The 16,961-nt window shown below is 41.0% G+C and overlaps 1 protein-coding gene across 1 annotated transcript in view; it reads right to left on the bottom strand.

Annotated features, from left to right (window-relative positions):
- The window catches only part of SDK1 (sidekick cell adhesion molecule 1), a 731,734-nt gene that overhangs the window by 24,814 nt on the left and 689,959 nt on the right, over positions 1-16,961 (bottom strand). The window contains exons 40-41 of the mRNA XM_006143594.1: positions 11,316-11,477; positions 10,561-10,686 (exon numbers count right to left, since the gene is read on the bottom strand). Coding sequence (XP_006143656.1) covers positions 10,561-10,686; positions 11,316-11,477 — 288 coding nt within the window. The remainder of the gene's footprint in view (positions 1-10,560; positions 10,687-11,315; positions 11,478-16,961) is intronic.

Raw genomic sequence — 16,961 nt, 5'->3', positions numbered from 1 at the left:
TTTAAACAGATATGTATACACTCATGTTCACAGCAGTAGTACTTACAACAGCCAAAAGGTGGAAACAACCCAAATGTCCATGATGGGTGAGTGAATACATAAAATGTGGTCTATTCACAGAGTGGAGTATTAATCAGCCTTAAAAAGGAAGAATATCTGACATATGCCACAACATGGATGAACCTTGAGGATATTATGCTAAGGGAAATAATCCAGTCACAATAGGACAAATACTACAGTGATTCTGCTTGCATGAGCTACCTAGAGGAGTTGGATTCCTGGAGCCAGAAAGTAGAATGGTGGGTGCCAGGGAATGGAGAGTTACTGTTAAATGAGCATAAAGTTTCAGATTTGCAAGTTAAAAAAAGTGTTTGAAAGATGGATGGTGGTGGTGATGGTTGAACACAATATGAATGCGCTTAATGCCATTGAATTGTACATTCAAAAGTGGTTAATATGCTAAAGTTTATGCTAAATATATTTCACTACAGGAAAAATATCAAATTTATTTAAACACTGACATATATAAAAACATTAATAAAAATCTAAATTAAAGTCAGACTATTTTATTCAGAGAGGCATGAAGAAGAAAATGGGTTTGGTTCTGAGGCACCTACCAAGAAAGTAAATAAATTTGTTATCAAAAACACCAAAGACAACAAATTATCATGGTTAAAAGGACAGAGTCTGGAGCTAGACAGCCTTGGTATAAACCTGGACCCACCAATTAGCTGTGTGACCTTAGACAGAGTACTTTACCTCTCCATGCCTCATTTATAAAACAGTGATAGCAAAGGCCTCTACATCATAGGTTTGCTTCAAAGATTAAGTAAGTTAATATTTATAAAGCTCTCAGAACAGTGCCTCACACATCTTAAGCACTACATGAGTGTTTGTAAAATAAAATGTAAGTAAGTTCAATCTCTAAGGAGGTCATTTGGTATGAAGTAGGCTCAGAGATCAAAATGTTCATTTGGAGTAGTAATCCTTCATGAATTATTTTTTCTTTTATAGACACAGACAGATATGTGGTCTTTTCAAAAGCAGGGTACCTGGTGGAAAAAAAACCCATTTGAATATGCATGTACACATGCTGACAGTTTTATGGGGTGCTAAGGGTGATCAGAAACCAACCTTATCACATACCTTGAAACACCAGATATGCTCAATGGATTAGCCCAACAGTAAACAGGAAGAAAATTGCTAGTGTGTAAGTCTATATTTGCAAAGGATTTAGAATTTTTAGTAACTAAGGCCTCATAGTCACAGGTTAATAAAGGAATGGATATGAATGAGCTTTTGGCAGCACAAATCTCGGGAAATAATCCAGTCACAATAGGACAAATACTACAATGATTCTGCTTGCATGAGCTACCTAGAGGAGTTGGATTCCTGGAGCCAGAAAGTAGAATGGTGGGTGCCAGGGAATGGAGAGTTACTGTTAAATGAGCATAAAGTTTCAGATTTGCAAGTTAAAAAAAGTGTTTGAAAGATGGATGGTGGTGGTGATGGTTGAACACAATATGAATGCGCTTAATGCCATTGAATTGTACATTCAAAAGTGGTTAATATGCTAAAGTTTATGCTAAATATATTTCACTACAGGAAAAATATCAAATTTATTTAAACACTGACATATATAAAAACATTAATAAAAATCTAAATTAAAGTCAGACTATTTTATTCAGAGAGGCATGAAGAAGAAAATGGGTTTGGTTCTGAGGCACCTACCAAGAAAGTAAATAAATTTGTTATCAAAAACACCAAAGACAACAAATTATCATGGTTAAAAGGACAGAGTCTGGAGCTAGACAGCCTTGGTATAAACCTGGACCCACCAATTAGCTGTGTGACCTTAGACAGAGTACTTTACCTCTCCATGCCTCATTTATAAAACAGTGATAGCAAAGGCCTCTACATCATAGGTTTGCTTCAAAGATTAAGTAAGTTAATATTTATAAAGCTCTCAGAACAGTGCCTCACACATCTTAAGCACTACATGAGTGTTTGTAAAATAAAATGTAAGTAAGTTCAATCTCTAAGGAGGTCATTTGGTATGAAGTAGGCTCAGAGATCAAAATGTTCATTTGGAGTAGTAATCCTTCATGAATTATTTTTTCTTTTATAGACACAGACAGATATGTGGTCTTTTCAAAAGCAGGGTACCTGGTGGAAAAAAAACCCATTTGAATATGCATGTACACATGCTGACAGTTTTATGGGGTGCTAAGGGTGATCAGAAACCAACCTTATCACATACCTTGAAACACCAGATATGCTCAATGGATTAGCCCAACAGTAAACAGGAAGAAAATTGCTAGTGTGTAAGTCTATATTTGCAAAGGATTTAGAATTTTTAGTAACTAAGGCCTCATAGTCACAGGTTAATAAAGGAATGGATATGAATGAGCTTTTGGCAGCACAAATCTCTATACAGGCAGAAATGTAGTACAATGATTACTTATTTTTAAATATTCACTTTTACAGTAATTTCTCACCAAGATACCTTTTACTGCTAATAATGTCAAAATGGCAAGCCATAGCTTAAGCTCTGCTTTCCTCTTAAAATATTGAGGCTTACATGTGGAACAATTGCTATATGTGAGTTATGTTGTCACATGTGAGTTTTGCACAAGAGCAGTAGGGCACATGCGCGTCCTCTGCATAGGAATTCCCTGGCCCTGGAGAGGTCTGTTGCCCCTTCCTCCTCCTCTGCCCTCCTTCATTTATCCACAAATACTTCCATATCCTTGGTCAGATCCTGTCCCACCTAAGAGGGAATGATATGAAATATCTGTTCTCAACAAACGATTTATAATCTATGGACAGACAATGAAGGAAAATCAACAAGGTCATGTTGCCTTTCAGACACATTATTTTGAGGTTCATCTTGACCTCACTCAACACTTTGGGAAGAGGTAGTTGCTCTTGCCAGTGGGCTTTCAGAGCACACCATCACATTTACTGAGTGGTTTAGGCCATTGGGCTGTTGAATTTTTCAAGAGTTTATTAAATATCTGTTGGCATCACTGATCCATCCATCCATCCATCCATCCATCCATCCATCCATCCATCATTGTGTCCCATGACCTTTCTTAGGGACTACCACAAGCAGGTTTTCAGTAAATATCATTTTATTCAGTGCTTACTATAAGTAAGTCACTGTTTAAAGGGCCTTAAATGTTGAATGAATTGTAGAATAATTTTCCTCTGAAAAGACAGACAATTTAATGTAAAAGAGACTAAAGACAAAAATACAGATTCTTAAAAACTGGATGGTGCTTAAAACTACTGAAATTAAGGGACTAAAAGTGTGAAAGATTTTTTCAGACTGTTCTGAGAAGGTCTGAACACCTCTGGAATAGGTCCTCCGAATATCTTTTGCATTAATATTTCTGTAATGCTTTTCTATACAGAGGCTAAAAAAATGATTTCCCCTTCCTCTCCCATCACCTAAAGGCCACATTTTATTTTAAGCACTCTGTCATAGCTCCAGGAATTGTGTGCATTTTTCATAAAAACATTTTAAAATATTGATACAGAATCTCAACACAGAACGATTTATTTAGCAATCCATTTCCACTAAAAAATGTAGGGGCGGGGGAGAGAATGTCATACCAAGAGAATTTCCTTCTGAATTAACAGAAGGAAATGTTCATATTTTAATTCTGCTTAATTCTGCCTTTTCCAAATTAGCATATTCAACATTTTACACTCCAGTTATAATTCACTATGCTATTTATCCATACTAATATTTACACCAGGATCATGAGTGGGTAAGAAAAATTTGGCAGCTGTAAAACTGTCCCCTCTGCTTCTCACCTATGGGTTGTTTTTCTCATTTTTATTATGCTATTAAATATCTCAATAAATCAATGATGGAGAAAAGTATCTCTACAAATTAGGAGGAAAAAAATGACATTATAGAACTATTAACAATAATGAGTTTTGTGCAACTGATTTTCTATGCACCAGGATGATCCCCATCTCAGTCAATTCTGGATAGGAGAGCAGAGCCTTGAAGTTGCTAAAAAGCAGTTCTGTGCATACAGTTGAACTGGTTTTCAATTACCCAGAAGAGGCTCACTCCACTAGTGTGTTTGGGGAACGCTGGCCTGGCTTTCCTTCTCTACTGATCAAACTGCTGCATTGTCATGGGAAAAACTAGGACAGTCATGACCCTTCCAAAGCCATATCCTCAGATCCCTGATCCGCTGCATGACCGATCCCTGGATAACTGATCTTCTGGATGATTGATATCCAGATGATTGATTGCCCGATGACAAATCCCAGCATGAAGCCCCTTGCTGGGGCCAGGGCTTTGAACTTCCTAAAGGTACTATCTACCTCCATGCTGGACTCCAATTCTCAATGTCTGAGGAAGGGTGAGGTAGCCATGCAGTGGGTGAGCTCAAATCATACCTGTCTTCTGGAACTGCCTTCTCTACATAACAACCTGAAAGAACACTTTCCTGGACTCTTGTTATTGAAACTGCTAGGAAAATCACCTTGATGTAGTAAGTAAGCAGGAAAACCTGAGAAATACTCCTAAGTCAGCCACACTGTGATCACAAACCTAAAATCCTGTCCACCTCAGAAGGAAAGGTGAGTGAGAAGCAACGTGAGCAAATTTCACTTGATTAGAATCTCTTCAAAGAATATAAACTATTTGTCTTTGCTTCCTTTATTGTGTCATTTGTCTACTAAAATAAGTGGCTGATATTAAAGATCTCTGAAAAAAGAAATCTTCCAGTATCAATAGGTTCTGCTATCCCAGACCACACTTGTTTCTAGCAGACAGAATGAGTCAGCTTTTATCTTTCAATGCCAGAGTCTCCCTGCCCAAATGGTAGGAGGCACATCTGTTCCCAGACAATGTCCTAATAAACCTGGAAACATGATCACCTATTCTCTGAATTGAGACAGAGCCCTGCACAGCACGTCCATGAGTACGTCGCTCAATTTATCCCTCCAACGCCCAGAACTGAGCTGTGTGCCGCAGGTATTAGGGCAGACGCCATGCCAATACAAAAGTTTGATTTCATGGACAATTAAACAGGGTCTCCATGCTGAATGAAACTGTCATTCACTGCCCGAGATTTCTGGTTCCACTAACTCACACAACCAACAACTTAACTGTCAGCCTGCAGCTCTGAGCAAATGGAAGCCTGTCAGTTGTTTATTTCTTAAACACTGCCATTTCTCTTTGTATAAATGGTCAGTCTAGGTTAGGACTTTCACTGGGACAGGTGGGGTTTAAACAAGAGGTTAAATACATGTAATAAAAAATAAAACCTTTTATCTGATCCTCGTTCCAGGCAGAAGACAAAATGAGATGCATGTGTAAATGGGAAGAATGGCCTGTGATGGGGACGGACCCCAGAAAGAAATGGGCTGTACAGGCTGACAGCTGTCAGTAAATGTGGCTATGAGGAGACAAGAAGTGAATGAAGGGCCAGCAGCATGAGTCAGGACTGTGGCTGCAGCCTTCCTGCTGCATGTGCTGACTTGGGAACTTCCACGGATATTAAACCTTTGGAAAAATACTGATTTTCTTTTTTGTTCCATTGAAAACTCCGGTTGCCAAAGACTGACAGTGAACAAAATAAATGGGAAGCTCACAGGAGGACTAAAGTGGATAGCAGCGGCTCAGGCCTCCATCTGGGGAGTATCCCAGTCAGGGACCAGAGGCTGCGCGTCTTCTAATCAACTCTCATCTCTGGGATAAATACATTATCTGTGGAAAAAAAGTAATACAATGTCTGCCTGCATTGGGTACATCCTAAATATGTATTTCATGGCTGCTTTGGCGAGGAAAATATATTTATAGTTCCTTTAGTGCCATTCCAGTCTATTGTGTAAATATGTAAATGAGGCTCCGTGATCTACACAGTAAAATGCCTTAGAATAATTTGTGTAAATAAATCATCTGCATATGCCCACTGCATAGTTTCCATTGCCTTCCAGGGAGCTTTGAAACACTGATTCAGAGGAAACTTACTCACAATCAGAGAAATGAATGGGTTGGTCAGTCCATCCCGGCAGAATCTGATGGTGATGTCCTTGAGCCCACACTCACGGACCACACTCTCGGAGAATAAGAGGGGATCTGTGTTCTAGCCTGCTGCTAATTTCATTAGCTGCTGTTCAGTTCTGTGCCTCCACATTATGACAGCGATGGGGGCTATTCAATAGAATTTGCAGTGGTTAAAGTAAAAATGCAGACAGAAGAGCAGAAGGCTGCATTGCCATCTGTCCCGGCTGCCAGAGTCCGCTGGCCACCCCCTTGGCAACAGCCACAAAATTGATGAACTTCTAATCTCCCAAGGGCATGACAGAGATTTGGCTGGATGGGGGGACATCAGGCCAAGCAGCCCGTCTGGGCCACAAGGACTGCCCAACACAAAATGCCTCAGTCTTCCCAGATGCTAGCAGCTCCCCATGTGGCCCCGCTGGATAAAAAAAAAACAAAACTGGGCCTGTAATACCTTCAGCAAACCACTCCTTTGCCCGGAGGACGTCTTGCCAGGGAGCTTTGGTGGAGAAAATGAGATGATACAGCATTTAATGTTTTGTGTAATGAGGCCTGAAATAGATGACAGCCGAGATCCAAAGCCCTCAGGTACTGGCAAGGTGTTTAAATATTGACAATCCATAAAAGTGTTTCATTTGACTATGAGTTGCTGCTGGCCTTAGTCACAGAAGGGAGGGGGCATCTTTCTTAACTTTCTGTGAAAGACCATGAGTCCAGCAGCTTGCTCTGGTCCAGTTAACAATCTGAAAGGGAAAATCATTGGCAACCTGCTTTTGAATGTCCAGTAGCAAAATGGAAGTGAAAGCAAAGTCTTTAACACTCATTGAAAAAGACTGTGTTTTCCAGGTCAGTTTCTTGTTATATTTTAGTTCCCCTGTGGGTCAGTTTCCACATTCTGGCTTCAGGCCTGCTGAGCTCAGACCTCCTGCTGACTTCAGAAGGCTTCTCCACATTTGGGCAAGCCCTCCAAGGCTAGGGCTCAGTGTGAAACTCAAGCCGACACGCCAATTAGTTCTTATTCAAACCACCTTCTGGACTCCCTGAAGCTACACATCGAACCAATAGGCATCCTGTTCCCTTCATTACAGCAGATGGATGAGCATAGAATAACCTGAGGAGAAATTAAATGGCTCCACAGGCAAGTCTGAGAATCAATACCTTATCATTTCTCAGAAAGTGCCAAAATGTGTTCATTGGTGTGAAGTCCAGGCACCTGAATCTGGCTGCTGATGTGTTACATGTCACACAGGCTGGTCTCTGACATGAAAATGCTCATTTCAAAGACACATTGGTGTACTAGACTAAATAGGGTGAGGAGACCATCCATAGGAGTTTAAATATTTTAAAATTAACTTTTTATTTTGAGATAGTTATAGAGTCCTTGTGGTTGCAGGGAATAATATAGAGCATGGCTGTGTATCTTTAACCCAGCTTTGCCCCATGGTAATATCTTGCAAAACTGTTCTACGATAATATCATCGTTATTATTAGGGTTTGGGCAATGACAAGGCTGAAATACAAAACATCTCCTTCCACAACTGTTTTATAGCCACACATCCACTGGGGTTCTAAACCTCTAGTGAGAGAGATAGGCAATCAGGTAGATGGATATTAGCCAGACTCCTCTGTGGTTTTCTGCTGTGGGTTTCTTAATCTGTTCTTGGTACCATGGACCCCATCGGCAATGTGTTGGCTCTTAGGGACACTTTCTCAGAATGATTTTAGACACATAAAGGAAAATTTAAAATGGAGCCACTTATATTGGTAATACTTTCAATTATGTAGAGGCAATTGTTAGTTCCTAGTCACCTCTGCCTCCTGGTAATGCTGGAGGTGGGATTATAGGTGGTTTTCTTTGTGCTGCTTGTTTAGATGCATGGCTCTTTGGAAGGTGTATGGAAAGAACTGAATTTAGATCACCTGTCACCACCATTGTCCCAGAACAACTTAGAAGTCTCTGCTTCTTCATCAGCTTAAGTAACAAGGTCTAGCAGAGAGTCCACAAACACTATAACTCTAAAGTAATGACAAGTGTAAACTATACTGCCAAATATCTGCTATGGCTGGAATGTCACATAAAATATCCATGACTGCTACTTCCGACAGTGTCACAGGTTCTACTATTAATTACATGGTTTATCACTTACAATTATAAGTTGAATTATGTTCTTTTTTTTTTTCCCTAACACAAATTCATTTGTTCAAATTCTAACCCCCAGTACCTTAGAACAACTTTATTTGGAATCAGAGTTACTGTAGATATAGCTAAGATAAGGATATGCTGCAGCAGGGTGGGCTGCTAATACCATATGACTGGTGTCTTTACAAATAAAAAGAAGTTTGGACACATACACACACACACACAGAGGAAGATCACCAAGTAAAGGTAAAGGCAGAGGTTAGAGAGAGATGAATTTATGAGCCAAGGAACACCCAAGGAGAGCCAGTTACCACCAAAAACAAGAAGAGAAGATGAAACAAATTCTCCCTCACAGCCCTCAGAAGGAACTGACCCTATTGACACCTTGATCTTGGACTTCTGGCCTCTAAAACTGTGAGACTAAAAATTTTTATTGGTTAAATCATCCAGTTTGTGGTACTTTGTACAGCAGCCCTGGAAAACTAATACATACATTATACATCGAAGGAAATGTTAAATTTCAGTTAGAAGTTACTGAAAATAAAAATGTATTTTTCCCATCCAAATTAATGGATCTCCAAAATTCTATCCATATATCCCTTAGTGGGCTGGGAGAACTGAAAAAGTAGCCTGTATAATAAATGTTCTGAGTACCAGCAGATGGCATAATGGTTATGTTGGACTCCCGCATAGTTGACCTTGGTTTGAATCTTGGACCAGGCGACTTAAACTCACACTGGGTGTGTGTGTGTGTGTGTGTATGCCCAAAATCCCAAGAGGAGAATGGGGAGTGGGGAGGTCTATGGCATGGCAATCTACCCTGGGTGGTGATTTCTCACTTTTTGTCTCTCTGTCTCTAGAGCGAGTGCACACACCCTATAGCAAAAATCTCTCTTAAAACAAAATTTGATAAATACATACATGAATATTCTGTCTTCCTAAATTAGGGAAGAAAAATATATGAACTATTTTCTTAAATCTGCACAGCTCCCATCATCTGCTTTAGCCCCCACTATTCCTCAATTTGGGCCCAGACCTCACTAGGACCTTTTATTTGCAGTTCTTACCAATCTCTGAAAGTGCTCTTGAATTAAATATCATCATTAGAGAGTCAGTTGGCTATTCTAGGGCCCTCTGCTTGCAGATACATGCAGTGGGAGGACAGTCACCACAGAAGTCCTCTGCCAAGCTCAGACTATTAACCAACTGGGGAGTCTCTGTTTCCAGAACAGGCCAAATATCTTGCTCAACACGTACTATTAGGATTCTCCCAGGTTAGTAAGCCTGAATTTATGAGTTCTTGAGTTGAAGAATTTTTCATTTTAGTATTAAATATATATATATATATATTAAATATATATATATTAAATATATATATATATATATATTGTCTTCTATATACTAGGTTTCTCCTTAGAAGTTTCTGGGAGGCATATCTAACTAGCAATTTTTCAAAAACAATTTGGTTGGGGAGGAGAGAAAGAATGTCCGTGACATAGTGATTAATGTAACTTTTGGGATCTTTCTTCTTGGTCTAATAGCCTCTTTAAATATTAGACTAAAATGATTCTTAGTACTGTAGTCCATCTGGCAGGCAGGGTGTGACAGTTTGCTACCTGAGTGAATCCTTGGCACATCACATATTTTCATGCTCAGATATTCATGATTAACTGTGCAATCACGTGAAGGTCAGTGAAGCTGCTAAGTCTTTCTATGTTTGGTGATACTCTCTAGCTCCAAGCACTAATATCTGTCTTGACCCATCAGGAATTCCTTTTCCAATAGTGTTCAGCCTTACTTATTAAAGTTGAATGAAAGGAAGGGTGAAAAAAATTCTTCAGGAGGATCGGGTTGGGAATGGATCTTAGACCTCATTTTGAGAAGAGTAGAAAATGAAGCAAATGGTGTGTCAGTTTCACTATTAATAAGAATACTCATAATTACCAGAAATGAACATAACTCTTTCCATCTAGGTTGCAAACATTTAGAACAATGAGATGAGTCCCTGAAAACACTCTTAGATTTTACTGATGAGTTAAAATGTCTTTAAGTGCCCCTAAGTTCTCATCTACCTATTTCTGATGACAATTATCATCCTCCTAAGTAAGTGTCATGTGGCTAAAAACATCATGAATCTAATGCCGGTAAGGTTAATAGCACAGCTGTGATTATGAAAATTGAAAGGAGGAGAGTGAGAAATGAACCTCTCCTTTCAACAAAACTACCCTGTTTTTGTCACAGCATTGTTGGGAAAATGCTTAAAAAGAGAGACCAAAGGCTCTGACACTGAGACTCTTAGAAAGATTGATCTCAGCTTGGCTGAGATACACTTTCTTGGGCAGGGGTTCAGGCTCCTGGGCAGCCTGCCAGGCCCCGCCTTCCCTACCTGAGGGTCTGGCCTCTATGATGTAGCCTGTGGTGGGTGTGTTGCCAGCTTTCCCTTCAGTCCACTGCAGAATCAATTCAGAGGCTGATTTGGTGACCAAGACATCTTTAGGTGAACCCGGAGAACCTGTAGTATAAAAAAGGAAAAACGGTAGATATTGGCACTGGGGAGGATTTGTCATCCTGCAGCGTGGGGTTGGATCTGTCTAAATTTCAAGTTCTCATGGTAGGTTCCTTAATCTCACTCAGTCACTTTTTTTCCATTTAAAAAATGGAGAGGCCATCATAGGACTGAAAGAGATGTGTATGCCACCTTCTCAACCTATCTTAGTGTCGCTTTTAGAATGCTGCTTCTGCTGCTCACAGCTTCATGAGTGTTTAAACAATGACCAGCATGCTGATTGGACCTTCTTCATGACGTGAAGACTTTTAAATTTTCTTGTTTATTTTATTTCAAAAATTAAATTGACTTATTTTCTCTTCATTTGTTTCCCAGAAAACAATCCAAAATTTTACATGCTTAAGACCTAAGAATTTATGCATCTATATGTAACAATTTCACCTGAAGAAGTTCATATTAATTTGTACTTTTGAAAACTTCCATATTGCTATAACATTCCTGAATTTATGCCAGCTCTTAGTCAACCAATACTGCTTTGCTGAGAATGTAGACAAATCCCCAAATCAATGAAGCATAAGGTGAGAGGCTTAAGTAACAATTGACTAGGATCTGTCTTCCCGTGGAGTTCCACTTACCCTCTGCTGGCCCGGCTGTGACATTGGCTTGGAGCTCAGGTCCATAGGTAATGGTTCGTGCTTGGACACGGAAGAAATAGGTCACTCCTTTTGTGAGGTCCCGCACCTTTAGCCAGCGCTGCCAATTCCCTTTCACATCCACTGTCACTACCTTGCTCACGCCTGGAACCAGCAAAAGCAAAGGGAAAGTGGGGGTTCAGTTTAGAGAAGCAGTTGAGCACTGTCTGCTCTTTTGTGATAACAAGGAGAACAGTCCCCAGTTTGCTAAGGAAGTATTTCTTGCAATTAGGAGGTGTTTAAGTAGTGATAATAGCCAATTTTCAGCACAGATAAGTGTAATTAGAGTTTAAGCTTGATAAGTGGGTGCTGACAAAGAACCAAAGCTTACAACACCACTGAGGTGGGAGTAGGAGGGGAGGTGGCCCCAATCTAACTAAGGACATCAGGAAGGAGGAGAAATCCTCAGCCAGTGGGCACTACAGCGAGTGGGCAGCCCTGCCTGTGTGTAGGCCAGACTCCCATGCCACATTTCCAGAAAGGGGCTTCTTCCCACTTGGCTTTGAGCTGTACAGAGTCCTTGGTCACTTGTATAAGTGACTACAAGCTTCCTGACTTAGTCACAAGGGAGAGGAGAGTATGGTGGAGATGCAAGAAGACATTTGAGCTATTCGAAAGCAGGTTTCTCCCATGAGGGATCTGCAGCCTGCCTAGATTGGCCAACCTGTGGTTTATAGGCCTCAACTGATTCCTGAGTACTTTATCCATGAGCCTTGGAGCAAGAGTGAAGAAAAATGTATTGCTACTATGAAAATTGATCTGTCAATTCAGAGAACTGTGACAACAGAGACAAAGGTATTCACAAACCTATGCAAATGAGTGAATAATACAAAAATGTTGCTGCTTATATTAAGTATAATTAGAACATTGAAATTTAACATTCTGGGGAGAAGATAAATACTAAAAATTACACAAATGCATTATTTTTCGGAAGGAAAAATAGAGTTCTTTGGTTAATAAGTTTGGTTCTTTGGTTAATAAGTTTGAAAATCAAGTATTTTTAAAAAGTTAAATAAGTTCTCAACTGCAGGATTCTCAAAGCTTTCCATGGACTAATATCTATATGGCATCTCTTAAAGGAGGGTATAGGATGCAGCATTTCTAAGACTTCTTGGATAGTAGAACCTGGTTTTTGTGCAGGAGCTGTATGTAGTGGTTGGAGCCTCTCATCCAGGGTCCAGCCTGCCAGTCCTGCTACCTACACTCCAGAGCATGAACTCTAGCGACTCCCTTATTGAGAGAGAATGGCATGGTGTGCTTCAGCACCTCCACTGTGACAGTGACCTTGACTTCAGGAGAGTCAAACAAAGTACCATCCTACTATAAAACAGATATTTCAATGCCATCAAAACTAATTTCTCCAATCTTAAAGGTCTCTAAGATACCTTCTAGCTGGGTCACTGTTTTTACATTATGCCTTATATAAAACATTTATTCAACTAAATTATTTTCTTACAAATTCTTTCAGAGAAATTTTGGCTCTGAAATGACCCTCTAATGTGTTTTTTTTCTATAGAAAAATGGAGTCATTTCTGTGCAAAGAGTCTGGCTCTAAACTTACACATTGCTTGAGAAAGAGGTTGCAAGGATGACGATTTGTACACACAATGTCTCTCATTAGCAAACAAATGGGTCCTGTCCAATGCAAGGTTCTTTTGGATAGGAAACCATCCCGGTCCTGTTGACCACATCGTCTTTAAAACATGCCTTTGTTCTCCACACACACACACACACACACACACACACACCACCACCAATCACTAACAAGTGTGGTCATTGTTTCATAACATCCCTTGTTTTTAACTATTTTTACCACATTTTAAAATATTTTGTCTCCTAGGGCCAGCAGGTGGCATGGTGGTTAAGGCCCTGGGCTCGCACACAGTCCACCATGATGCAATCCCAGACCTGGTGGCTTGCTTTCTCACTTTCCCTTTCTCTCTATCTCTCTGTGTCTCTCTCTAGTAAGTATACACACCCTATAGCAAATAATAATAATAATAATAATAATAATAATAAAATTAAATAGATTTTGGGTGGAAAATATAGAAGCAAGAAACACACAACACGCATATAGACATATATATCTTGAGCAATCTTCCCAAGAGAACCACCATTACCATAGAGTGAGCATAATTCTAGCCCAAAATAAAGATGTCTGATGTTTTCATTACATTTGTAGTCATAACTCTGGGAAATGCACAGATTCTATGAGGCATTTTAAAATACTGAAACTTGTTCAGAGATCTGGTTACTACTTTCGTGGTTCCCTGTTGAAAGTTCCGGGTCTGACAGTAAGGAAGGTGCTGTTCAGAGACATGTCTGTCACCTGGGGGACTTGTGGCAACCCAGCATGCTGACCAGATCATTCAGCTGCCCTAGGGGGAGGAAATATACAGAAGAGGAGCAAGGGACCACTGGGAGAGGCTGATCCAGGTATGAGTCTTACGACAGCGAGGACTAGGTGAGGCAGCCAGGGATGCAGGACGGTTTGACCTCTATGAGGTACAGGAGACTGTATTCATTTTTTCCAATCATTGCCTTCTGTTCAACTGCCTTTTCCTTTGAGCTCAACTCCATCCCATGGCATTCTCGTCCTTTCTGGTTATATCAATATCAAATATTCAAGTAAAAGTTCACCTCCTCCCTTTACTAACTCCAGGAGGTCAAAATGCTCAGAAACGCCTGAGGGCAGAGAGGGCCCATAAGTATAAGCATTTCCTGGTCCACATTTCTGCCAAGAGCTGATTTTCTCTGAAATTTGCAGCATCAGCTATCAGGGAGAGAGAGAATACAAAGAATTGGGGATTTAGAATTAATCCTGAGCCTTCTACTTATTCCCTGTGTGATGCTGGATAAGGCACCTGATCTCTGCACAGTCCTTGGTTTCCCCATCTGATCTGAGATTGACAGTGCCGACCTCACAGGGCCATTGTGAAGAGTAAAGAGATAAAGCTGGGTACCCAGGCAGATGGTAAGGTCCTTGACTCTGGTTGTTGTTTAAGGACAGAGTAAATAACTGGGACTTTTCTATCTACATGGACTCCTTGCCTGCTGTCTCTCTCATGTACTACTGTGTATTACTCCAAACCTATTGGCTTAAAACATCATCATTTAATTTAGCTCAAGACCCTCCTGAGTGGTCATTCCTTTGGTTGGGGCTGGCTTAGCTAACCCAGATTGAGCCAAGGTATGCATTTGCTGTGATGCACTGAGTCTCAGCTGGGGTCGGTGGTCATCCCAGGTGACTTCCCTGACGTGTCTGATAGTCAGCTGACTGTCAGACAAGGCAACTGAGGTAACTGAGTCATCCCACAGGCCAGATTGGATATATTTATTTGGTAGCAGGGTTCCAAGAACAGCAGGAGGACCAGGGTTCATCCCATGTGTAATTGCCTTTTCATCTCTGCTTGCCTCATGACTGCTGTTGTTGCATAGTCCAATAGCAAGTCATGAGCCAGACACAGAGAAAGTGTGGGAAGGCACTACCAATGGGCATGCACACTGGCAGGCACGAATAGCTGGAGCCTTTCTGCCCTCAGCCCACCCATCAATTGGCAGTCTTAATTGGGTGTCATTGCTCATGTCTCTGGAAGAGGAATCCTTATTACAAACTGACTCCAGTTAGCTTGATTTGTCCTCCTCAGTTGGTCTATGTTCTTTCAGCTTGTGAGGCTGTACAATGAGACTAGCTGGACAGGACTGGGACAAGTGTCTAGCCAAGCCAGGACTCTGGCAGATACCATCCGTCTGGCAGGCCAGGGGCTGGATCCTGAGAAGCCTGCTGGCATTAGTGGTGAGCAGGACTTCTTCCAGAAGGTCACAAGGTCCACCAGGGGGCACCAGGGAGCAGGTTTGGTGAGTTCTGCTCTGAGGGAGGAGGCTGTGGGAGAAGCCAGGAGGAGGTCTAAGGCCTATGGCCATTTCCACCTCCTGCTGGAGTGGGAACAGAGCTGCTGGGATGGGAAATCTAGCTGGGAGCCCCTCTCACTTAGTAAGAGCCTGGTGCTTAGAGGCAGCTCAAGCAATGCCATTGGGTGGAGTTGGACATCCTGCCACCAGCACTACTGAGTAGCTAAGTCTTGGAACAGTTACCAGATAAATGGACACAAAGGAATTAGGAAGTCTGGAGTGTGCTCAAACCTGCAATAGGTCAAAATTTAGGGATCTGGATGGCCTTTTCTTCCTATCATCTTGGGAGACCTGATGAAGCTGTTTAGACTGAAATTCTGGCCTTCATTTTAGCCTCTGGAATTAATGAGGGAGCCACAAAGCAAAAGAGCTCATTGTCTTCCTGCACTATTTTCAAAACACATGGCACTCATCACAAAGCCAGGAAAACCTAGGCTAAAAGAACCAGTCCCTCTCAGCAGACAAGGAGACAAAGGTGGTGATGGATGATCTTATTATTTGTGAAAAGAGGCAAAAATGGTTGTGGCTGAAGTGACTCCTCCTGTGGTCCCTTAGGGGAGTAATGGGCCCCATAATCGGCTATGCAGTCAGTGATCTGTCTGGAATGTGAAATGCTTGAAGGAGTCCCCCTCACACCCAGTCTCGGATGTTCCCCTTCACATTTACTTTCAGAAGCACGTGCTCCAGACGTTTTATCTCTATCATATAGCAGTTAAGACCTTGGCCCTAGAATCAGACTACTTAGGTTAAAATTGTACCTTTCTTCATCATTCTGAACATGCAGGCCTTGGGCAAACATCTTTAAGTTCTAGTCCCAATTTCTTTGACTATAAAATACGAATATAAGCTGCAGCATCAATGTAGAGCTGTTATGAGGATTTAGAGATAATGAGTGTTAAGTGCTTAGCACAATATCCAGTTTGTACAAAGTGCCCAGTAGACATGGATACATCACTATTATTATACCTGGTGGGATCACGTTTACAGAGAAAACTGTGGGTGAACCGAACACAATGGATATGAATGTCTAAAATGAAATCCTCCAAAGGCCTTGACATTTTCAATGTCATGAAATGAAAATGAACAAGAAACCACAATGCTGGAGACACAAGGAAAACCAGATGTGTAGGTTCATCTCCTTGACAGTAGGCTGAAGGGGAGGTTTTAGAGAAATCCAGAAACAATTCTAAGTGAGAGAAAGCACAGAGAAAAGCAAATCACAAAGCACATCTCCAAGGCAATATTTCCAACTGAGTAACATCCACCCAAAGGCCTTGCCTGGAAAGCAAGCCTTTCTTTCAAATTAAGAGCAGCAGCCCAGAGAAGAGGCACAGAGGTGCTTGCCATAGAGTGTCTGGAGAGATTCTGCAAACACAGAAGGACTGGCTAGCAGAACAGGTCACTTATTTGTGGAAGAATGGGAAAATACAAACTGTCTGATTAGGAAGGACTTGTCAGCCAATTAGAACCATGGATTTTTTTTGGCAATCATTTCTCATTTGAGTGGCTTCATTTGGTTAATATCCTTAAAAAGGCATTTGTAAGATGGGCTCATGGGACCTGTGTGTGTGTGTGTGTGTGTGTGTGTGTGTGTGTGTGTATGTACAGGTGTGTATATTAGGAAAGGGAGGGAATACTGGTGAGCAAAATGAAAGGTCTCTATAAATTCTCTACCAT

This window comes from Tupaia chinensis, unplaced genomic scaffold (assembly GCF_000334495.1).
Source record: "Tupaia chinensis unplaced genomic scaffold, TupChi_1.0 Scaffold000101_1, whole genome shotgun sequence".
Classification (NCBI taxonomy): domain Eukaryota; kingdom Metazoa; phylum Chordata; class Mammalia; order Scandentia; family Tupaiidae; genus Tupaia; species Tupaia belangeri.
This window is presented reverse-complemented; position numbering and strand designations above follow the sequence as displayed.